The sequence below is a fragment of the Coptis chinensis genome, chromosome 4 (genome assembly GCF_015680905.1).
Source record: "Coptis chinensis isolate HL-2020 chromosome 4, ASM1568090v1, whole genome shotgun sequence".
NCBI classification, from domain to species: Eukaryota; Viridiplantae; Streptophyta; class Magnoliopsida; order Ranunculales; family Ranunculaceae; genus Coptis; species Coptis chinensis.
The window spans coordinates 100,230,115-100,254,003 of record NC_141459.1 but is presented as its reverse complement, the minus strand read 5'-3'; the positions used below and the strand labels follow the sequence as shown (position 1 = coordinate 100,254,003).

The following is a 23,889-nucleotide window of genomic DNA, read 5'->3' as shown; positions in this document are numbered from 1 at the left end:
CTTCCTAATGTTTTTACATTATTTTTTAGATTAGAACTAGAATTCAAAAAATCATACTATCCGAGAGATGTTAGAGCGATAAGTTTAAGACTTAAAAAAACACTGATGCGTAGCACGGTTTCGCATACTTGTGAAAATATGAAGTGCGGTATTGCAGTTAACAGTTGTCACCCTTTTAATGGATCAACTGGAGTACTGGAGATAGACCTAGGCCTGGGCTGGGTCAACCATAAAGCCCACCAAAGAGATTGACTAATGTTTTCGTTCAGAATTAAACTCTCTTCTTGAGGTTCTTAAGTCAGCATGGATCCAAAGGTATCTATTTTTAGATGATTAAAGAAGAAGGGTAACAACATAGCTAGCCAAGATCATAACAATGGGAGAACTGTTTTTGGATACCTTCGAACCAAAGACCAACACATATAATAATTTCAATTAACATTATTAATTCATTAGTAAAAACTCAAGTTTGTGAAATTTATCTTAAGTTGTATTAGAACAGGGAGGTGTGCTTGAAGTTCAGTGGCACGTAACCTAGAGAATAAGATGTAAATTTCCAAGTTATTCTTTTTTTTTTTCCTTTTGACATGTACCAAACATTTCATTCATCCAAACACAACACTAGTTTCAAAGTCTCGAGGAGGGTGCATACAAAATCCAAAAGAACCTAGAGCATGCTTGAAAGCCCTGTCAGCTAAAACATATGACCACATAATACAACCCTTACTAGTAAATGCAAACAAAAACGAAAACGAACAAGAACAACCTGAGGTGAATGCTATCTAGGATGACCAATCCACATTCATATCTGGATCAGAAAGACCCTATAGAACTTCCTTCCAAGGTGATTCCTTGTAGCTGCTCCTGTCTTGCCATCTTCACTGCCAATTTTGCACCTCATAGCAAAAATTGAACGCCAAGAACTGGTATTGTTGGTACATGCAAAAAAGATAAGCAGAGTAATGCCATGTTAATAATAATATATGATTTATTCTAGACCCAATCAACTGCATCATGTGAGAAATTTTCCTCTAAAATACTTTAACTAGAGTAAATATAAGCAGCAAGTATTTACACCAAGACAGATTGGCAATATGAGATGTGAACAAGGAATAAGAAAGGCAGGAAGCACACGTAGTGATGCATTCCAATGCTTTCAAGGCGACCGTAAAAGCAAAATCAACACACACCTTACCGAGAGAATGCACTAGAGTGGTCAACAAAGAATTATTCCCAAATCTATTAATGAGCGTTTTGGGAATGGATTCATAAAGTTTCGCCTCAGTGGAAAACACAAGTACAGCAACTAGTGTAATTAGGATAATGCCGACAACAAGGAGAATACTGAATCAATAAACATTTCGATTCCAAAAGTCGTTCGTGTCGATAAAATGAATTATCATTAAACTTACGAATCCAACCAAATTAAATACATGAAAAACCCACCAAATCATCATCCAATTACGACGGAAAGTTGTAGCTTCAGTAGTAATCCATTTGCGAAAAAAATTCCACATTCTTTATCGTTCACATACGTAGCGCAAGATAATGTCCTTGAAAAGCAACCGACCAGTCGTGAAGGGAATTACGTAGCACAGTTGTTCTTGCCTTCCTCCACACGCACACCTTTTTGTAACGTATTTTCATAGCGTCACAACATTCATTTGTTCGTTTCAGCTACCCATCCCCACTGCTAGTGTTTGGTTCGGCCATTTTGAGAGAAAAAGTGAAATGAAGAAGTTGACAGAGTGAGGTTTAAACGAGAGTGAGGGTTTGATCATAGATGGATATAGGGGGTGCGTGGGGCGGTCGCACCCACTAAGATTAGAAAAACTCAATTACCACATAACTAATTGCCTAAAAAATCTTCAAATTATAAGGACTCGCACCCCCCAATTATTTTAACAAACTTCCACTACCGCACCCCCAAAATTTTCACAACTATAGTGAGAATATAATCAACAAAAAATAATAGTAAAAAAAAAACTAATAAAAAATATTCCAATAAACCAACATTTATTTTTACTTCTCTTTTTGCCTTTACAAAATTATCATTTATCATTTATTTTGAGTCCATTAAAAATGGACAAATGTGTCTTTAAATGTTTGATGGGTTACTAAAACTAAAACAAATAGCCAAAGGCCCAAAGCCTAACGGGTTCGTTTGTATAATTCTAGTCACCCATGACAAACCCGTAATCTCTTCCTCCTTTCTTTCACTCTCAAACAAGCTCAAAAAAAAAAAAAAAAACAACAACAACAACAACAACAACAAAAAAACAAAAAACAAAAAACAAAAACATTAAGGATTTGCGGCGCAGCTTGTTACACGCTTGTCCTAATTATTTGTAAAATTCGTTATCATTATCAATATAATTTCCACTTAAAAAAAAAACAAAACAATGTAATTTTTCACTTCCAATGTTAATTTTTTATAGTTTTCTCCACATGATAGTAGAGTTATATAGACTTGTAACATTATAGAAAGTTAACAATTTGTTGAATTATTGTAGACTTGTAAACTAGATTATGTAGATATATATAGATATAGTAATATCAATTAATTTAATGACTTAAGTGATTAAGTAGTTAACTTCATTAGTCCATATCAAATTCTTAGTAGTCAACGCACTCTAGTTTTGTGAATTGAAATAAATACATACTTTTATTAATCTTTATTATTTAGACCTTCTGACAAAAAAAAAAAAAAAAAAAAAAATTGCATACTTTTTGAGTGGGGTGGGGTGTGCATATAATCTCGCACCCCTGACTCAGAATCTTGGCTCCATCCCTGGGCTTGATTGAGAGTGAGGGTTTAGTGGAATGAAGAAAAAAACCAAGGGGAGGGTTTATATTTGTCTGTTGGATTTGGGATGGGCTTCAAAATGAAGGGTTTTATTGGGCTTTGTTACTTTCATGTCCCCGAAATAATGGGGCACATTGTTTATTTTGCTATTCTTCCTCGATTCTAGCCTTTTCTTTTTGTTTTCTTTTATCTATATTAATCATCAGAAGTTGTTTATTTTAGATGAATCCTTCCTTTGGAGCAGTCATTTAAAAGTATAAAAAATTACATTTTACATTTTTTTTCCCATCAGTATTGATTGGACAAGATCAGTGGATCCAGACCCTTAAAATGATATGGCCTATGTTACAGTTCTTAGTTCTTACACTGATCATTGATCATAGCTTTTACTTCCAACTGGAAATAGCATTGAATTTCCAGGATTGCAAATGCTAAAATGTTAATACGGAAAACTGGAGGTAAGGAGAAGCCCATCACATTAAAAATGTATTCCTTGACAAAAGAAAAAATACAAATGAGCCACACTCAGCGGCTCAGCCAACATAATCACCAATACTCACCACATGTGCAACTCCCATGCATGAATCTGTGGTATCTGTTCACATCCCTTACGAGAATTTCCCATTTTATCACTATGCTCATGTATTTCAAAGCCTAGTGACAATCCTTACATATCCCTAGATTTTTTTACCACCCTCAGGGCCTTTCCCTTGAGATGCAGCACCACTAACAACCCCAAAGGCCACAGCCTACTTCTCACTATGATACCAGAGCGTCTTCCTGTCATCTGCCACATCCTTGTTATGCAACAATGCATCCGATACCTCCTTGTATCCCAACTTCCACATCGCTTCCATTAGTTCCTCCAATTTGTCATATACTTCCTTAGTTCTTTCAAGCCCCGTATCCCTAGAAAAAAACTCGTGGACCTTTCCAAGTACTTCAATCCAACTCTGCCCAATTTCCTTCCTCACTCTTCCCACTTTCATCATCTTCCTGACATCAGCCACCTTGTCCCAACTCTTCGAAGCCGCATGGACAATCGCAAGGATGGCATAAACTAAATCATCTCGTGAATTCTTCTCTAATAATTTCTGAGTCATTTCGGAAGCCATTTCTGTTTCGCCATGGATTGCACACGCCAAGAGTAACAATCTGCACACTGCCGCATCAGGCATGAACGGCATTGTCTTGGTTAATCATTCGGCATCTCTTAGTCTTCCAGCTCGAGCCAGTGCACCCACCACACAAGTATAATGCTCAAGTCCAGGCTCCACCTCATAGTCTGAAATCATACAAATAGGCCATTTCTCAGCTTCAACAACCAAACCTGCATTCCTACAAGCAGTCAAAATCGCAAGGAAACAATTCTCACTGAATTCATATTCCCTTGTTGCGCATATGCTGCCATTATAGCATTCCACCCAATGATATTCATGTTACTTAACATCTCATCAAACACTCAACGCATCTGAAACAGTACCCGACTTTCCATACCCATCAACCAATGCAGTCCCTACAACAACCTCAGTATGGCCAGCAACAAAAGCATGGGCATGAATTATCCTACATTGTTCAAGTGCAGCAAGGTCAGCAGCAGCACGAAGCGTGCCTGACACACTATACATAGTAGATCCAACATTACTAGACACCATATCAGCAAAAAGGGATAACGCACGGGTTGGCTGAGAATTTTGTGCAAGACCAACAATTATAGCAGAATAACAAACTTCATCTCTTTCAGCAATTTCATTGAACGCCTTGACAGCATCTTGGAAAGACGGCATTTTGAATAAAAATGAACCAAAGCAGAACCAGTGAAGGGTAAGTGAGAGAGACAAAGTTTAAGAGAAAAGGAATGAAGTTGAAGACCAAAAGTTAGCGAAGAAAGAGATGCACAGGTTTTGAGTAGAGACGCTAAGGTACGCTCGTTGGGGAGTTTAGGGTAACGGAGCATGGAAATGTAGTGATGAAATGAGAAGACGGTGTTTGTTGAAGAAATCAGAGCCGTCCATGTTACAACATTGGGTGATGGAATTTGACGAAAGAGACGTAAAGCGTCAGATAAGAGATTTGATTTGGAATACGAGGTGAGGAGGTTGTTGATGAGTGAGAGATCTTTCATTTTTAATAAGTTGCGTGTCGGTACACTGTGGATCGTTTGACATCAATGAATTCTCCTTCCTCGTCAAACTCTACCTGCCATTAAGAATATCAATCCCAAATTTTAAGTATCGTAATCTTGATAAGTGCAGTAGAAAATGATAAGGAGTAATATACAAAAAAGAAATCAGGGAAATACCTTTACACTCAGGTTTCTTTTGGAGCAGTCAATTTTCCGTTGAAATAATAGTACTAAACTCAACACCTGATATAACTTTTACTAATCACAGTCTAAAATTTAACACAGTTGCATCCTGCTTTAAATAGATGAAACACAGCAGCAAATTTAGATCCAAGATAACTAAAGAAAAGAAAAAGAAACTACCTGCAAGGAGTGCTTGAGGATGAAAAGTTAAACTAGTTTTAATATATCTTTCTGGTTCTCCCCTGCTCATTAATCAAGACATAGCATGTAAAGATATGAAAAATCAACCAAGCCATATTGCAAACTGAAACTAGAGTAACCGAAATAAACCTTTGGAAGAAGAAATTGATGGCAAAATAAACGAGCGGACATAAGCTTTGTATGCTTCGGGATTGATGGAGGAGAAGCACTTAGATACTCATCATCTGTAATAATACTAATATTACATATTTGCTCAGGCATACTATGGTAATGAAGTGCATCAGGAGACATAACAACATGCACATAATTTTAGACTATTGCACAAAAACACGCCAGGGATCTTGGCTATGTTCAGCTTTCACCCATCAGATATAGTTTTTCTGAAAACAAAAACTGATAAAAGTTAACGCACTCTGAACAGGATACTTGGAAAAAGACATGCAAATTACTCCTATCTCACCCCGTTATTTACTTCATTGGATTTAGCAAGTGATGGAGTCTTCTTAATCTGTCTTTAAACGAAAATAATTAGATGGCCAGTGGAACATTTAATTCACGTGCCTCTTTTATTTTCACTGATCGAAAATTAAGTAACCGGAGTCCCCTTCCATATGATTCACTTCTTTGCTAGTATGGTAAAACAGAATAACTACTACTAGTTTACCTTTTAGATTGTAAGATCGTGAATAATCTCATTCTAGAATGGCTATTAGGCTATCATTATTTCCGAGTAATCGACTGTAAGACCTTCAAGCATGATGGTTTAGAGATGATACATAGAATCAACATACGGATATCAATCAACGGGATCGTACACCTCCATCTCATTTCCCTTTAGATATCCATCAGTGTTCTCAGTTCCAGCTTATCCTGGTACAAATGAGCTTTTATCCCCCTTAGGCAATTATCTAATATTTGAATTTCTTTTTGAAACTGTAGAAAGGAAAGGATTCAATGCAAGACTGGGGCTGGGCAGTCTTGGTCTAGTGTGCAATGTGAATAGAGCCACACAACCAAGCTGTGAACCATTGCTAATATTCTGTTAGTAGTCTCTGAAAAAATTCCTCACTCTTTTCTTCTGGATGAATGCACAAGTATTACTATCTGCAATCTCGGGAAATTCTTCCTTAGCTTAGTGGTAAACGACATACAGGTTGCTTAAGTTTGAATCTACTCTAACCATGTAAAATTCCAGAATTGTAGTTAAATGCTTACATCCAGGTATTTAGTGCATTTCAATAACTTATTTAGGATATATACCATATACTGATATACATATAGATAGCGGAAAGTTACAAACTTATATTTTTCATTTATTCAAAACTAAGATTAACTAGGGTCAGTCAAGTTAGATACAACCAAATCTAAATCCTAGAAAAGGCTAAAAAGGATTTATAACATACTCTTGGTGTGTATACACATAATCTCGTACAGAATCAACTTATATTCAGTAGAAGACAATAAACAGATATCCAATAACAACCTCATACTGGGAACAAGTTTCAATAATCAATAACAACCTCATATTAGCTCCTTAAAAAAAAAAAAATGCTCATAAAGGGGATGTACCTCTTTTTTTGCACTACGATAAAAGAGGCAATATGATCTACAATCTTCTTTTCTAGCTTTGACACTTGGCAGGCTACATTGTAGTAAACTTATATCAGTGCAATTTATAAGCTAAATACATAATAAACAATATTGAATATGGTGAATATGGGCAATAGAAATTTGAACAACAGAGTTCCAAATGCAAGAACTTATGTGACTATTAATATTTTTAGTTAATACACATGCATTATTGAACTAAGATAGAACGTTAACAAGTTCATGCAATTCCAAAGTCCAAGCGGAGCCAAAACAAAAAGTACCCACAATGTCCAAAATAACTAACTGAACCATTTTTCAGTGAGGACTTTCTTCAAACAAAATTGTAAACACCATTCACAACGGCCATCACTCTAAAACCAACACAAAATACCAAAACAATTTTGGATATGGTGAATATGGGCAATAGAACTTCAAACAACAGAGTTCCAAATGCAAAGACTTATATGAATATGAATATTTTCAGTTAACACATGCAGACATGCAATATACTAGTTGAACTGATATAGAACGTTAACATGTTCATGCAATTCCAAAGTCCAAACAGAACCCAAATAAAAACAGTACCCACAATGTCAAAAATAACTAACTACTCCAAGGAAACGGAACCAACGGAACCATTTTTCAGTAAGGACTTTCTTCAAACAAAAATGTAATCACCGTATCACTCTAAAACTATATATTTTTTCCTGAATAAGACTATATTTTTTCTCATTCATTTTGTGAACATAAGTTTACTCAAATTTGTTGCACTGCATAGCACACCATACCAACAAAGATTTGTCCCTATTGTCATATTAATTCATCAGTTGTTGTACACAAGCACACACACATTGATAATCAAAAACAACTTACAAAGAGAAACACGAAAACTTGATTCGGGATATAAGCAAAATTTTGGTCCACATCCTCTTAACGCCAAACAAAGCTACACAAATTAGTTGCTATCAATTAAAAATCCATCCATATCTCCTGCATTTTAATCTATCCAAAGTCACCACTCTGGCAAGACATTTAGACGAAGAAGAACATGGTAGGCAAAGGAGAAGTCTATAAAACAATTAGATGAATAAAGAGCTTTGATAATGAATGGGGGAAACATATTAGAAATTAATTTAGCTTCATTGATTTGCATTAAAAAAATGTCCATCATCCACCTACTTCACATTTAAAATCTTCCAATCATTCCTAGCTAGATAAATGTACTCACTGTCTATATCAGAAGGAACGGAAAAGGAGGGAAATGTTTGATATTGTTTTAAAATTTTAATAGGAAGAGAAAAAAAAACGTTCAAATTCCTCAAAATAATCCTACACACCAATATAAAGGAAGCAAATAATTGATGCTACACATACATAGGTTTGAGAACATAGCACTTAGTCTACTTAATTAAGTTATTCTAGCATCCCGGCATATGAAACCCAAGACCCAAACCAAAAATCTTTAAAAAGGATTCAAAGTCTCAAAACAAAACACCAAAACTATATTAAGTCAATTAAACAAAAAACCAGGAAAGGTGCATAAATCTATTGTATAAAGGCATTAACTGATAAGGCATGTAGGATACCGATTGACACAAACCAATAAGTTATCCACACAACTGATTATTAACTATAAGTAGCTTTTAATTATAAGTCACTTGCCACTAATTCTAACTTGTATGTTGGCGGACCAATTTTTCGGGGTGTTTGCTTTTGAGCTACTTATAATTTGCACAAGTAGACGTCTTATTTTGGTATAATTTGCATAAAAGTGCCAAAAGTGTAATACGTTGGAAAACTTTACTTCCACAAGCTTATAATTACCAAGCACTGATTAAGTGTAGTACAAAAAAAAAACTGTAAGTTTTCCCCTTTCGTTTCCTCTTTATTTGGGTGTTTAAATCCCAAAAGAGATAAAAAAAAAGCACAATGAAACCCCATTACTTTTAAAACAAAACTCAACTGTGTTTTTGGTTTTTTTAGTATACATTTAATGAATGTGCAAATTATCAAATTAAAATAATGTGGAAGGAGACATGTAGTATGAAATGAAAACCAAGCTTTCCAAGCTAAAACAGAACCCACAATGTCCAAAAGATATGATGAGGGAGTGACAGTGAGGACAGTGCAGACCACCTTAATGGTGGAAAGAGAGGCCAATAAGGAGATAAAAGTGATTTTTCTTCCCAGAGTTATGGGGAAAGGAAGTTCGGAAGTTTATAACTGCAACATTTTGAACTGTCCTCTTCTAACATGATTCATACCGCAAACTATAACCTCTCTCCCAAAACTGCTAGATAGATGTTACAGACATGACTTGAACCACATAACCAGAATTGCTTATCAGCATGTGTTTGGTGAGTGTACAATCAATTTGTCCAAAATCATTTTGAGTGAGTGGACAAAATGCTAGTTGAACTGAGATAGAACGCTAACAAATATGAAAACACTTAAACATTCAACGTTAATAAATATTGTTAGATATTAAGTACTACGAGATTAAGATCATGCTTAACACATGAAAATATATATTCCCAATAGTAAACATCGATAAAAAAATATTGGTAGGGATTTTCCTATAGAAGCAGCTGAGCCGGGTGGCTGCCTATGTACCCTTTTTAGGGATCAAGCCAGTTGTAGTTCTCCTATTGGGATGTAAGGTTCTATGGGAATGGATTAAGCCATTCCGATGAGGAAAGGGGCGGTATAGGTTCCTCACTCTTGTTCTAATCATGTCACGTCACGTCTACTAACTGATTCTCTACCTTGAATCTATATCGTATGTCACTTTACTTTTAATCTTTCAAGAATTTTCGTAATTCTCGAACAAAATAACGAATAATCGATATTAATAAAATAATATTAGCTAATTACTATTCTAACTAAAATATAATTACGCGACAAATCAAACAATAAGTTACGCATGGCCTGGCGTTGGCATTGGCCCTGGCGATATTGCCTATAAGTGGCTTGGCCTGTAGCCTGAAGCGGCCTGACAATGGCCTGTAACGGCCTATGGCGGCCTCATACATGAACTAATAACACTTACCTAATTATCAATTCATACTACTGCAACACAACTAGCTACTACCAAAAGACCAAATAAAGCCATATCAAGAATTGTCTTCTACTTCCAGAAATAAATAAACAAGTAAACCCATGTGAAACTAAGCAACAAAACAGTCATTAATTAATTACTACGTGGACATTCCGTTCTAATTTCTTTAAACTCCTTACTGTCATAATAATAACACAGCTAAATTAAATTAAGCTAAGTTAAATTAAGAAATGGATGAATACTTAATTCAAGGAATATCTGATTCCCTATCTTTCTTGGATCCGATTCCCCCTTCCTTAGGGCATCACCAATGGGGCCTTTATATGGTCCTCTATCTTCAAATTTAAGAGAACAATACAAAAATATAATTTATTCAACAGGTGAAACAAGCCCAATAATTAATGGTCCATAATCTGTCAGCTATTGGATTTAAGCACAAAGATCTAAGATATGAACAGGCATTTATAAGAGGAATGGAGGAAGAGTTGTTACTTCTGCTGCATTCCATAGTCGCACAGTTCTATCAAATGAAGATGTTGCCAGTTGAGTTGAATTTGGTCTAAAACAAACATCGGTAATAATAAGAGCATGTTCTCCAGGAGTACTCTCTGTTTGCAGTGTGTCCATATTCCAAAGAACAGTCTAGTTACATGGAAAAATAAATGAGTAATCATTTTTTAGCTTTTAAACAATTCAGAACTTGATTGGAAAATCACAAGCATCTAAATAATGGTGAAGGACTTCATGAACAAGATATATTCATTTAAGGAACGGAATTGAAGGCGTAAAAGCATGGCAAGAAAGATACCACATGTTAAAAAGAGTCAATTAGTACTATCCTACGATGAAATACCTTCTTCTCATGCCCAGCACTACACAATAACTTTCCACCAGATGAAAAATGACAGCAGACAACTTTTCCAGTGCTTGTTCATATACAACCAACTTCGCTAAACGAAAACCCTGAAAGGGGTTCCAGTCATAACTACTGTTACTCTAAGCAATAGTAGAAACTAGGTACAAAGACCATATATATTACCCTTCGAAGATTCTGTACTATGCTCAGCAGGGCTTCTCTTTAGTGTTCCAAAAAGGTCCCTACCATCTCCATCATCTTGCAGGAAGGATTCCACATGATCATCCAAAGAACCAAGCTCCATTTCTTCCTGCAATTTAAAAAGAAATTCGTGGTAATCCCAGCTGGGTCAATGCATAACCTATTGTTTTTAACAATAATATACTATTAAATTTTCAAATCAATATAAAGCATAACATATGGGAACAAGATAAAAGAAGTTTTCTTCAAACAAAAATTGAATTTTAAATATGGAGAATTTCGCCTAAATTATTTTATTCAAAGAGGACTTTTTATTCCAATTAAAACAAGAATTTACAACATGGTCTTCCTTATATTTATTTTCTCGCGTGGTCTGTTTCCATAGAACGCGTCCTCGCTTGAGATAACCTCTGACCGACTAACTTGTTCATTGTCAACTTCAATCAATTGAGTAGGAAGCAGGGGAGAGGGTTTACACAAACCAGCTGATTTGAAGATGATGCCAGACCCCCCCGTTCCATCAGAACCATATATCATTGCATGCTGCATACTCCCTGCCATAGCCACTCCATCACCAGGTGTGTGAGTCGATGGAGTTGAAGGAGGTGAATTAGGCTAGGTTACATGGATACACCATATTTTGAAAAAAATCTGTGTCGGATACGTATCCACGTGTCCGTGTCCGTATCCGTGTCGGACACACACGGACACATATTGTATTTCATTTACCTCGAATTTCTGATTTACCATCTAATTTAATAAATTTATAATTATTAAAAAATTAATTAATTATTCCTATCCGTGTCCCCGTGTCGATCTTAAACTGCTCGCCGTATCCGACACCCCGTATCCGTGTCGGACACCGACATGCGTGCCCATGTCAATGTAACCTAGGAATTAGGTGAAGGACCCACTGTATTCCCAGTACCAGTACTGTTAGCAGCTCCAGAAGAAGAAGGTTGACTCCTTTTTTTGTTACTCTAAAAAAATGACCAAGAAAAACAACTAAACATGATGTTCAGATAAATCTATTAAAAAAACGTTCACAAGTTCATAAATTTTGCAGGGTAAGGAAAAAACAACATGGTTAACTGAACCAACAATTGAAATTACTATACTAACCTGTTGGAGCTGTCTTGTTGCTGAGAGGAAGACTGTTGCATTTGGGCCATCTTCATCTGCTTAGGGCCACCAAAGGCAATCATATCAAAATCAATGGCAACTTACTGCATATAAATGAAAAAATATATGAAGCAAAATTTTATATTAGAAAGATAACATTCAGTGTCAACCATTTTAACATTGTTGATCTTTGCGTTCTCAAGTTATTTGAATTTATTCTTATTCATTTGTTTATTTCGTCTTTCAATAACAAATTTCATACTCTACATATACACAAATTTGTCATTAATGCTGACCTTCATCATATATTCAGCTTGATCATGAGGAAGTTCTCTAACCTTCAGTGAACTTGATTGCATGGGAGAACCTATAAAGCCCTCATTCCCTGTAGACTGACCATCTTTTGTATTAATGTTTCCCCGACGTAAAACCCTAACCCTTTGAGGGTCCATATCTGCGTAGTTAGGAGAGGTGCCAAGGTTGCCTTGTGCCTGAGCCTGTGCTAAGATCTGTTGCTGTTGTTGAGGTGTGAGAACTTGAAACTGAATGGGGTTCTGCAGATATGGCTTCTGTACTTGTGCACTTAAAGTTGGTCGTATTTGGTCAATGCCCTACACGATGCAGAATGATTCAAAACGCAATAAGAAGATAGTGTCCAACAGAGAAAAATAAGAAATTCACTATTACACTTACAGTTAAGGGCCAACCCTTCAAAGGAAGGCCACCGACACCTTGGTTCAACCCTGTAGGAAAAGACATGGGGAATGTTCATTCAACTGCACCACTAAAACAAATCACTAAACTGTTCCAGACAAAATTAATCACCAAAAGATAATACAGAAAACTCTGTTGTTTTCTTAAAAGTCAACAAACTAAGTATGTTCTTTTGAGCGGATTCTAAATAGCCTGATAGTGAGGGGCAAAGACATGTGTCCAATGCTAATGATGAATGATATGTTACAAAACCAGAAGCATATGCAAGCTCGGTGCCAACCATATACACTCTGGACATCATTTATAGAGGGACAATAACTTAACTTTCATAAAAAAATAAAAAAAATAAAATAAAATAAAAAAGGAGGCTGCCATCAGTTTTCTCAAAAGACAGTCTTAATAGATTCCTTAACCAACAAAATTTCACAAAAAAAAACAAAAGACATATTGCAGTAGTAGACTAGTAGTACTCAAAATCCACACAATGACTTGGCTTTTTTAGCAACATGCCAAGGACAAAGGACAGATCAAGGGGAACTCTAATGTCTTATCTCCAAAGTGACATCCAACCTTCTCCAAGGTTTCCTCAACGTAAGCTTTATAACCTAACAATCTTGATCTAAGTTTCAATAACCAAGTGGACAAATACCGCTTCAATAGATCATTTTGGGCCATCAACTACTTCTCCCACAGGGGCTTCTGTTCAGACAGAATCATACATGAAATCTCCAAAAAGCTCACTCTCTCAATTCTAACTGGTCACAAAGTTGGCTCACAACTTTCTTCAAGAATTGCAAAAAGAAGCAATAGACTCTATGTAGATGCATGTGAAAAGATTAACAGTGGGAGATCTTGGAAAAGTCTACCTGCACTGACCATTCCGGATTTTGATTGCATAACCTGTCCATAAATTGTAGATGGATCCATAGGCAAAGATCTTTGAGTGACGCTCATGTTAACTTCGGTCTTGATGTCCTACAGTCGTTTGGAAACATGTAAGTGAATGCAATCTAACCCAAGCAAAAACAAAAAATTAACAGGCAAAAAAACAAAAAAAATAATAATGGAAAAGACATTGTAGTTCAAGTACTTACAGTGGCTGGCTGTGTTCTTGCCTGAATTTGCTGCAATGCTGTGGAGACACTTCCTGGATTACCTTGAACCAACTGGCAGTGTCATGAAGGGCAAACGATGATCAAGTCGCATATCCGGGGGGTGCGCACCGAAGTACTCAAGCAAAGCAAGTAAAAACTGTGACGAAAGAGATTACCCTGGATGGTTGGTTGCTGATTTCAAAAGGGCATTTCTACTAGCATCCATAAGTTGTGGCGATGCTTCTGATTCCATTGAGTGCAAATGTTTCATGTGTTCTCCATACATTTTTGCTGCCAATACACTGGCTGTAGAACCCCCAATCATTCCTTCAGCATTAATAGCACTTCCAGGCCCACCAATTGAAGGATGATTACCATCCCTTCGCTGCAGAGCATGATGTTGCTGCATGATTTGCATTTGCGGCATCTGGAGCTGTTGGTGATGCTCTCTTGACTTGATTTGTTGTGTCTGTCCCTCCATAGAGAATTTATGAATCAAGTAAGAGACACACTCTGGAAACTAATGGATGACTCGATACTGATTTCACGTACCTCTATATAAAGCTGCAGCATTCTCAGAATGTTTCTCGTTCGTCCTTGCAATAAAGATGTCCCAAAAGACAGACCACCATTCAAAAAGAAACCCTACAGGAGCATCAATCGCTGCATATCAACACAAGGTTTCATTATCAAAAGCTTGCCCTAATATGCTCAAACTTCATTCTATTAGCTACTCACATAAGCAATCAATTCATTCCTAAGAAATTTTGAAATACTATTACTACAAGACCACTTTCCATGCAAAAACCATTAAAATGGAAAACAGTTAAAATCATAAACCTCATAAAATATTGTATGTTCATGGCTGATATCAATTGCATGTTAAAATTTCCATAAAAACCTCCAATATAATTCCATTAGCAAAAAAGACACTAACCCAATATCCACTATTACTTAAAATTCAGAGGGCAGAGAAAGGATGTCGTTTATTACCTACTGGATCCATGGCTACTTTCCCTTGGGTCATGAAAGCCTTTGCCGAATTATGAAGATTTATTTTCAACAAGTAATCATAAATATACACATCAAGCCTGGCTAAAAGAAATATAATTTCAAAACAAGAATTCAACATAAAAAGTAATTAAACCAGTAACAAAATTGAACATACATCTTATCTGCTACCCAATTACTCTGTGCCATAATTTACTCTCAATTCCCACAAAAAAACTATTCTCAATTTATTGCACGCAGGTTTCTTTCGGGAGCAGTTAATTTTCCCTTGAAACAATAGTATTAAACTCAACACCTTATATAAATTTTACTACCGGGGTTGCCAAATGAATCAGGTTTGCTATGTGACTGGGTCTGCAATCAAGGCATGCACTGAATAAATTCTGGCATCAATTCCGTCCAGTCTTTCTGGGACCTTCACACTGAAGTAAACATCTTCCACTGGTGCTTTCATTGATATTCATGTATGTCAATGTAAGATTCTATAGTAGTGTTGTTTCCGATCTTCATGTATGTCTTTGAAACATTTTGTGGTAGTGTTCTACACTCAGTCAATATAATCACCAATGATCACCACATGTGCAACTCCCATGCATGAATCTGTGGTATCTGTTCACATCCCTTACAAGAATTTCCCTCTCTATCACTATGCTCATGTATTTCAACGCCTCGTGACAATCCTTACATATCCTTAGATTCTTTACCACCCTCAGGGGCTTCCCTGGAGGTGCAGCACCACTAACAACCCCAAAGGCCACAGCCAACTTCTCACTATGATACCAGAGTGCCTTGCTATTTTCTGCCACATCCATGTTATGCAACATTGCATCCGATACCTCCTTGTAACCCAACTTCCGTATTGCTTCCATTAACTCTTCCAACTTGTCATATACTTCCTTGGTTCTTTCATGCCTCGTATCCCTAGAAAAAAACTCGTGGACCTCTCCACGTACTTCAATCCAACTCCGCCCAATTTCCTTCCTCACTCTTCCCACTTTCATCATCTTCCTGACATCAGCCACCTTGTCCCAACTCTTCGAAGCCGCATGGACATTCGCAAGGATGACATAAGCTGAATCATCTTGTGAATTTTTCTCTAATAATTTCTGAGCCATTTCGGAAGCCATTTTCGTTTCACCATGGATTGCACACGCCGAGAGTAACAATCTGCACACTGCAGCATCAGGCGTGAACGGCATTGTCTTGGTTAATCGTTCGGCATCTCTTAGTCTTCCAGCTCGAGCCAGTGCACCCACCACACAGGTATAATGCTCAAGTCCAGGTTCCACCTCATAGTCTGAAATCATACAATTAAGCCATTTCTCAGCTTCAAGAACCAAACCTGCATTCCTACAAGCAGTCAAAATCGCAAGGAAACTAAGTTCATCAGCAACAAATCCTCTTTGTTTCATCCCATCAAACAATTCAATTGCTGAATTCACATCCCCTTGTTAGCATAAGCTGCCATTATAGCATTCCACCCAATGATATTCATGTTACTTAACATCTCATCAAACACTCGACGCGCAAGATCCGAAACAGTACCCGACTTTCCATACCCATCAACCAATGCAGTCCCTACAACAACCTCAGTATGGCCAGCAACAAAAGCATGGGCATGAATTATCCTACATTGTTCAAGTGCAGCAAGGTGAGCAGCAGCACGGCGCACCTGACACACTATACATAGTAGATCCAACATTACTAGACACCATATCAGCAAAAGGGATAACGCATGGATTGGCTGAGAATTTTGTGCAAGACCAACAATTATAGCAGAAAAAACTAACTTCATCTCTGTCAGGAATTTCATGAAATGCCTTGACAGCATCATTGGGGAGACGGCATTTTGAATAAAATGAACCAAAGCAGAACCAGTGAATGGTAAGTGAGAGAGACAAAGTTTAAGAGAAAAGGAATGAAGTTGAAGACCAAAAGGTAGCGAAGAAAGAGAGATCAGGTTTTGAAGAGAGATGCAAAGGTACGCTCGTTGGGGAGTTTAGGGTAACGGAGCATGGAAATGAAGTGATGAAATGAGAAGGCGGTGTTTGTGTATGAAGAAATCAGCGCCGTCCATGTTACAACATTGGGTGATGGAATTTGACGAAAGAGACGTAAAGCGTCAGATAAGAGATTTGATTTGGAATACGAGGTGATGAGATTGTTGATGAGTGAGAGATCGTTGTTTGCAGTTTTAATAAGTTGCGCGTGGGTACACCGTGGATCGTTTGACATCAATGAATTCTCCTACCTGCCATCAAGAATACCAATCCTAAATTTTGAGTATTGTAATCTTGATAAGCGTAGTAAAAAATGATAAGGAGTAATATACAAAAGAGAAATCAGGGAAATACCTTTGCACGCAGGTTTCTTTCTGGAGCAGTTAATTTTCCCTTGAAACAATAGTATTAAACTCAACATCTGATATAAATTTTACTAATCAGAGTCTACTTTAAATAGATGAAACACGGCACAATATTTAGATCCAAGATAAATAAAGAAAACAAAGAAGAAACTACCTGAACTTGACAGGACTGCTCAGGACACAGAGTTAAACTAGCTCTAATATTTCTTTCTGGTTCTCCCCTGCTCATCAGTCAAGACATAGCATGCAAAGATATGAAAAACCAACCAAGCCATATTGCAAACTGAAACTAGAGTAACTGAAATAAACCTTTGGAAGAAGAAATTGATGGCAAAGTAAACAAGTGGACATAAGCTTTGTATGCTTTGGGATTGATGAAGGCGAAGCACTTAGATACTCTTCATCTGTAATAATACTAATATTACATATTTGGTCAGGCATACTATGGTAATAAAGTGCATCAGGTAGCCGGAAGACAAGACATAACAACATGCACATAATTTTAAACTATTTCACAAAAACATGTCAAGGATCTTTGGCTCTGTGCAGCTTTCACCCATTAGATATAGTTTTTCTGAAAACAAAAACTGATAAAAAATTAACGCGCCAATGGATGGAAATTGTGTGTGAACAGGATACTTGGAAAAAGACATGCAAATTACTCCCTATCTCACCCTGCTATATAGTTACTTCAGTGGATTTAGCAAGTGATACAGTCTTCTTAATCTGTTCTTTAAACGAAAATAATTAGATGTCCAGTGGAACATTCAACTTCACGTGCCTCATATATTTTCACTCATCGAAAATTAAGTAACCGGAGTCCCCTTCCATATGATTCACTTCTTTCCTAGTATGGTAAAACAGAATAAGTACTACTAGTTTACCTTTTAGATTGTAAGAGCGTTTATAATCTCATTCTAAAATGGCTATTAGGCTATTATTATTTCTTAGTAATCGACTGTAAGCTCTTCAAGCGTGATGGTTTAGAGATGATACATAGAATCAACATACAGATATCAATCAACGGGATCGTACACCTCAGTCTCATTTCCCTTTAGATATCCATCAGTGTTCTCATTTCCAGCTTATCCTGGTACAAATTAGCTTTTATCCCCCTTACGCCAATTATCTAATTTTTGAATTTCTTGTTGATTCTGGTGCAAATCAAGTTCTTTCTGAAACTGTAGAAAGGAAAGGACTCAATGCAGGACTGGGGCTGGGCAGTCTTGGTCTAGTGTGCAATGTGAATAGAGCCACACAACCAAGCTGTGAACCATTACTCATACTGCTAGTAGTCTCTGAAAAAATTCCTCACTCTTTTCTTCTGGATGAATGCACAAGTACTACTATTTGCAATCTCGGGAAAATCTTCCTTAGCTTAGTGGTAGACGGCATACAGGTTGCTTAGGTTTGAATCTACTCTAAGCATGTAAGACTCCAGAATCGTAGCTAAATGCTTACATCCAGGTATTAGTGGATTTCAATAATTCATTTAGGATATATACCATATACGTATAGACAACGGAAAGTTACAGACTTAGATTTTTCATTTATTCAAAACTAAAATCAAATGAGGTCAGTCAAGTTAGATAATAACCAAATCTAAGTCCTAGAAAAAAGGCTAAAAAGGATTTATAACATACTCTTGGTGTGTATACACACAATCCTTATTTCTCATACAGAATAAACTTATATTCAGTAGAAGAAAATAAACAGATATCCCATAGCACCCTCATACTGAGAACAAGTTTCAATAATCAATAACAACCTCATATTAGCTCTTTAAAAAAAAACAAATGCTCATATGGAGAAAATGGGACATACCTCTTTGTTTGCACCATAATAAAGAGGCAATACTGAGTAATTGATCTACAATCTTCTTTTCTAGCTTTGACACTTGGCAGGCTACATTGTAGAAACCTTATATCAGTTCAATTCATAAGCTAAAAACATAGTAAACCATATTGGATATGGTGAATATGGGTAATAGAACTTCAAACAACAGAGTTCCAAATGCAAAAACTTATATGAATATGAATATTTTCAGTTAACACATGCTGACATGCATTATACTTGTTGAACTGAAATAGAACGTTAACATTTTCATGCAATTCCAAAGTCCAAACAGAACCTAAAAAACAGTACCCACAATGTCAAAAATAGCTAACTACTCCAAAGAAACAGAATCACTTTTCAGTGAGGACTTTCTTCAAACAAAAATGTAATCACTGTATCACTCTAAAACTATATATTTTTTTCCTGAATTAGATTGTATTATTTTTCTCATTCATTTTGTGAACATAAGTTTACTCAAATTTGTTGCACTGCATATCACACCATACCAACAAAGAGTTGTCCCTTTTGTCATATTATTTCATCAATTGTTGCACGCACACACATTGACAATCAACAACAACTTACAAAGAGAAACACAAAAACTCGATTCAGGACATAAGCAAAATTTTGGTTCAAATCCTCTTAATGCCAAACAAAGCTACACAAATTAGTTGCTATCAATTAAAAAACCATCCATATCTCCTGCATTTTAATCTATCCAAAGTCACTACTCTGGTAAGACATTTAGATGAAGAAGAACATGGTGGGCAAAGGAGAAATCGATAAAACAATTAGATAATGAATGAGGGAAACAGATATTTAATTTGCAAATTAATTTAGCTTCATTGATTTGCATTTAAAAAAGTCCATCATCCGCCTATTTCACATTTAAAATTTTCCAATCATTCCTAGCATAGATAAATGTACCTATTCTTTGCCAGAAATACTCACTTTCAGAGACGTACTCTCCATATATCTTTACAAATGGAAGAACAACACAACCAAAAATGAAGCAACAACAATTGAATGCCAGTCAAAACCAACCATCCGTGATTGTATCCCAACAAATAGTTCTATTGTCGTTTGTAAATATTAAGAAAGAGCTGTCAATCAGACACCCAATGCGACTACACCTAGTGTAGAAGATAATTATGACCAATACAATTACACACACATAAAATTACAAAGGAAGTATGACAGATAAAATAAAATGTTATACTTATTTCCAATGGCTTTCCATTATCCGTGGTTTCCTATATATCACACTATAGGAATACATAGGCTAACACTAAAAATATCAAATTTTTGAAAAGCGGCAATAAGTCTCAAAGATTGTAAATTACAAAGGCTGAAAAATCATTCCTTTGATCTTACACCCTTACTTGCCTATGCATAGATTTTCAACTATTTACCACGAAAACTTCAAGAATTTCAACAATGTCCTCGCTAGCCACTTCTTCCTGCACTATACACTTTTCGTTTGAAATAACACTTTGAAACCCTTATTCATAAGCATGAAAGCTTACATATATGGAAAACAACCTTTTTGTACACCAAACAGTGTGCTAGCAGCATAGCCTTTGAGGATCATGTATAAATGCAACAAAATATATGTTAAACAGAGAACAACTTCACCAAGGGGTATGAGTGTATGACATATGAGTTACGCACAGTTCGCCATAGTGTACACAATTGTACTTATTCTCCAAGTCTAACAGTGTAATAGGAGGCTACTCCAAATATAGCACAACTACTTATCTTAAGGTTTATAAAAGAACCCCTACTGAGACTCCTTTCAGAGCCTTAAAATTGTCACAACTCACATATATGGGACACATCTTAGTGGACATTTTGGAAGGTACTTTTGAGACTAACAATGGATATGATGAGATTACATAAACACGACCCGGGGAGAAGCTTTACAAAGTTCTAAATGGAATTCAGCATGGCTGTACATGTACTAATTGCCCTTGATTTCTGACGTGGAGGACTACCATTGCAACGCGAAAGATATCGAATATCTACATGTGTGCACACGCACAATCTTGAAAGGGACTGTATATAACATAGGTAGCTCTTATGCATTTATATCCTGAACTTGAAGCGGGGTGTAACTTACATGTAAAAATCAAGAATATAGACAGAATGATGCATATATACTTTCCATATCCACCCAATCCTAAAATTTAAGTTTAGATAAGTACACTTAACATCGAAAAAGCAGTCACTTAGTTTACAACAAAAACCAAGTAGACTTGAATTTGAACCTAAGTTTCTTCTTTCAAACTTGTACATGCACCACGCCACCTATCAAGGCTACTTCATCCACCCTTTCGCTGAATAAGCCTAATAGCCATTAGTTCCCATCTGCCCTCACGTCTACAACTTTTTGTTTTGCCCTTTGATGAACTTCATATTATCAGAAGGAACACAAAAGGAGAGAAATGTTTTATACTGTTTTAAAATTTTACCTAAAAATGTTCAAATTTCTCGAAATAATCCTACACACCAATATAAAGGAAGCAAATAATTGATGCTACACAAACATAGGATTGAGAACATAGCACTAGGTCTACAAGTAAACATAGAAAACTGAAGGAACTCTTTGGAAAAGAAAGCAACAGATTTTAGTTGTCCCCGGAATGTATCTGCACTTGAACTAATAATTCTGCAAAATTCAGAGTTGAGCTAAACAGAAGAGAAACTCGTACCACTGAATGTCTTACATTAAACCAGACAGCCGCATATTGGCCAAGAATCACACAACACATTGAGTTTTCATGTTAACTTTGGTAAGAAAAAACCATTTGAAAAAGTTAAAAAAATTGGGCGGAGCCCCTTCACCGAGAAGGGGGTGGAAGTGCCTCGATGACAGGGGGGGTTCAGCCTCAGTGAGGGGTCGTGTTTCCCCGGTCAAGTCCTCAGCAGGAAGTGGGGCGGTAGGTGGGTGGGATGCCTCGTCGGGGAGTGGGTTTCCACTCGAGTGACCCGAGTCCTCAGCAATTGTATCTAGCATCAAACTTAATAAATACGTAATAAACACTGTATAAAAATACGATGTGGGACTAAAACATGTTTTTTTTTTATAATAAAACTTGAAAATAATTCCTGGGACTCAACTTAATATTGGAGATTTTGTCTATTTACAGGTCAGCTGTTTTGCATGTGGACGTGTGAATCAAATAAAACCTTAAGTGAAAGACAACACAGCGCCCTCAAAATGCTTTTAATTTCTTGAAATACACTTATTCTAGCTATGGTTTCCTTTAATGTTTCCTATAAACTTACAATCTATGCGCTTCTTCCCATCCTTAATACAGATGCAGCATCTGCAATAGAAAATAGTTAATTCCTTAATACAAGAGAGAGCAGAGAGCTATCAAACACACATACATAATAAAAAAGTATGCAAATGCAAAACCTGATTGTGGATGAATCTCCTTTAAATTGTGTCTCTATCTCGAGCATATACAATCTGAATAAGGGACACCTGATTTGATTCATTACGTATCATCACTCATGGAGTCAAATGCATGTTTGACGAATGCCTATGTACATATATTCCTTCCATATTATAAGACATCCTTCTTTGTTTTGTGTCTCCACTTAACACAGAATCAAAATGCCAAATTGACTAAGTCATTCATTGAAGTACTTAACCGAGTGGGAGTAATGTAAACATGAAATTTCCCTATTGCTCTGTTGCAAGTATGTGGACCAACATTTGACATTTGTTGAGACTCACATTCTTCTTCTCTTAATTTTCTCCTCTCTTCTTTGCTCTCTATATCAAACCTCAAAATCACCACACGACCCCTAATATGCAACTATAAGAAACAACTGGAACTTAACATTTTACCTTCTTTAAAATATAAAGAATTTGATATTCACTGACTTTTTTTGTTACACAGTATCTCAACCAAAGTTACTAATGTTGGAGTTATCCCTCACATGAGGAGAGAAACGGAGCTGATTCTGCATGGATATGTCGAGAGGCGATCAAGGCTTCGAGCGACGCACTGGCTTTCGTTTTGGAATCAGTCCGGTGTTCGAGCGACATGCTGCAAAGGACTGGCGGGCCAGTGACTCCGATGTTTGACGCTACCACCGCATTCGGATGAACCCGCACTCATGGCTCCAGTGTTTTGGCGTAGCTTAAAATGAAGCACCTACGCATGTGTCTAATTTTTTGGGTTCGCTATGTAAGAATGAGCTGAAATTTGGTTTTTGGATATAAAAACCAAAATCAAGGCTTTGGAAAACCTAACCAAGTCAGAAGGATTGGAATCCATACTAAAACAAAGAGAGAGATAACCTTTACAGAGATACAACCCTGTAAAGAGATAAGAGTGATCTAGTAAGGTGAGAGACTGAAAGGAGAGATTGTAATCTTTATTCCCACTTTATAAAGAACTGGCTCTTGTGGAAGTAGGCATCATTGGCCGAACCACAGTAAATCTTTGTTTTATAGTTTGCCTTTACTGCTTTACATTATTATTTGTTGTTGATAGTTGTTTAGCGAGTTGGGCATGTTAGTATAAGTAGTTGGTGATATTTAGAATTTGTCTGGAGTTGAAGTATGTTCATACAAGTTATCTGTGTAGTGGGGGAATCGATTGGTATTGATATAATCCCCAACAACTAACACATTACCATATATTTCAGAGATACCGCCATAAACAATCTAGTAGGTTTCATGTCAAACTGCACTACAGACTGAAAAAACA

General features: G+C 36.5%; 1 protein-coding gene and 2 pseudogenes across 3 annotated transcripts; all 3 read right to left on the bottom strand.

Moving 5' to 3' along the window:
* Positions 1–3,259: 3,259 nt before the first annotated feature.
* On the bottom strand, positions 3,260–15,258 carry LOC147506219 (transcriptional corepressor LEUNIG_HOMOLOG-like; annotated as a pseudogene). The gene is made up of 17 exons (XR_015193618.1): positions 15,119–15,258; positions 14,944–15,041; positions 14,503–14,613; positions 14,128–14,419; positions 13,951–14,027; positions 13,723–13,831; positions 12,836–12,885; positions 12,439–12,753; positions 12,143–12,198; positions 11,003–11,129; positions 10,817–10,926; positions 10,456–10,605; positions 6,885–6,957; positions 5,445–5,539; positions 5,295–5,356; positions 5,109–5,174; positions 3,260–5,005 (listed from the first exon to the last, which is right to left on the bottom strand). The product of XR_015193618.1 is annotated as a transcriptional corepressor LEUNIG_HOMOLOG-like (transcript).
* On the bottom strand, positions 4,006–4,593 carry LOC147506220 (pentatricopeptide repeat-containing protein At5g66500, mitochondrial-like). Its single transcript, XM_086605715.1, has 2 exons — positions 4,290–4,593; positions 4,006–4,136 (listed from the first exon to the last, which is right to left on the bottom strand). The coding sequence occupies exons 1-2, from the start codon at positions 4,591–4,593 to the stop codon at positions 4,006–4,008; spliced, it is 435 nt and encodes a 144-aa protein (XP_086461841.1).
* Positions 15,164–17,601, bottom strand: LOC147506218 (pentatricopeptide repeat-containing protein At4g33170-like; annotated as a pseudogene). Its single transcript, XR_015221130.1, has 4 exons — positions 17,594–17,601; positions 17,481–17,547; positions 17,316–17,354; positions 15,164–17,208 (listed from the first exon to the last, which is right to left on the bottom strand). The product of XR_015221130.1 is annotated as a pentatricopeptide repeat-containing protein At4g33170-like (transcript).
* Positions 17,602–23,889: the final 6,288 nt, after the last annotated feature.

What these genes read in the sequence shown, in the direction of transcription:
- LOC147506220 (XM_086605715.1), bottom strand. Translation starts at nt 4,593, where the DNA reads ATGCCGTCTTTCCAAGATGCTGTCAAGGCGTTCAATGAAATTGCTGAA. An exon ending in TGATGGGTATGGAAAGTCGG is followed by an intron (nt 4,137 to 4,289) that starts GTACTGTTTCAG and finishes GTAGGAATGCAG; the next exon opens with GTTTGGTTGTTGAAGCTGAG.